Source organism: Loa loa (genome assembly GCF_000183805.2).
Source record: "Loa loa unplaced genomic scaffold supercont3.5369, whole genome shotgun sequence".
In the NCBI taxonomy this organism is placed as follows: domain Eukaryota; kingdom Metazoa; phylum Nematoda; class Chromadorea; order Rhabditida; family Onchocercidae; genus Loa; species Loa loa.
In genome coordinates, this window is record NW_018113542.1 from 1 (window position 1) to 576 (window position 576).

The window sequence follows — 576 nt, forward strand, 5'->3', positions numbered from 1 at the left end:
TGCCGCTAATACTCCAAGGGACCTCCAATTCTCTCCTCGATAACCAACGTGTAAAATCCCCCTGCTTGTTCCAACTATTGACTGACTGCAAATTACTTCAACAGAAATCCACGACACAATATTATTTGGTCCCACGAGCCGGGAACTATGTCCAGCAACATTATTGCGAGCATCCAGCCGGCAAAAGAGAGGTTAGTCAATCTTCTTCTGGAAATAAATTCAATAGAACTTAAGTCTCCGGAACCAGATACAACGATAGAGCAACAGGAAATCCTCTATACGATGAGAAATAGAACACTCGAAGACAAACTCCGAAGAATTCAATTGTGTATCAAGACGCTCCAGTCCATAAGCGATGACTGGCTCAAGTATACACGAACAATCGCCTCAACGAAAAAGGAAGAAAAAGCGTCCGAAGTAATCACAATGGGTGAAACAGGAATATACCAAACATTGCAGCAAGGTAATGAAGCGATAATAACACTAATCATGCATAAAAAGGATGTTGGACAAAAGTTAATACAACTTTCAAAGGAAAAAAGAAAAGATGTTAAGTCTCAAATCTCCTTCGACTCC

At 40.6% G+C, this 576-nt stretch overlaps 1 protein-coding gene across 1 annotated transcript; it reads left to right on the forward strand.

Annotated features, from left to right (window-relative positions):
- Window positions 1–147: 147 nt before the first annotated feature.
- LOAG_19323 (hypothetical protein) lies at window positions 148–549 on the forward strand (the record flags this gene model as incomplete). The annotated part of the gene is made up of 2 exons (XM_020451968.1): window positions 148–417; window positions 460–549. Coding segments are annotated over 2 exons (360 nt in total), but the record flags the coding sequence as incomplete, so codon positions are not given.
- Between the last annotated feature and the right edge of the window lie 27 nt (window positions 550–576).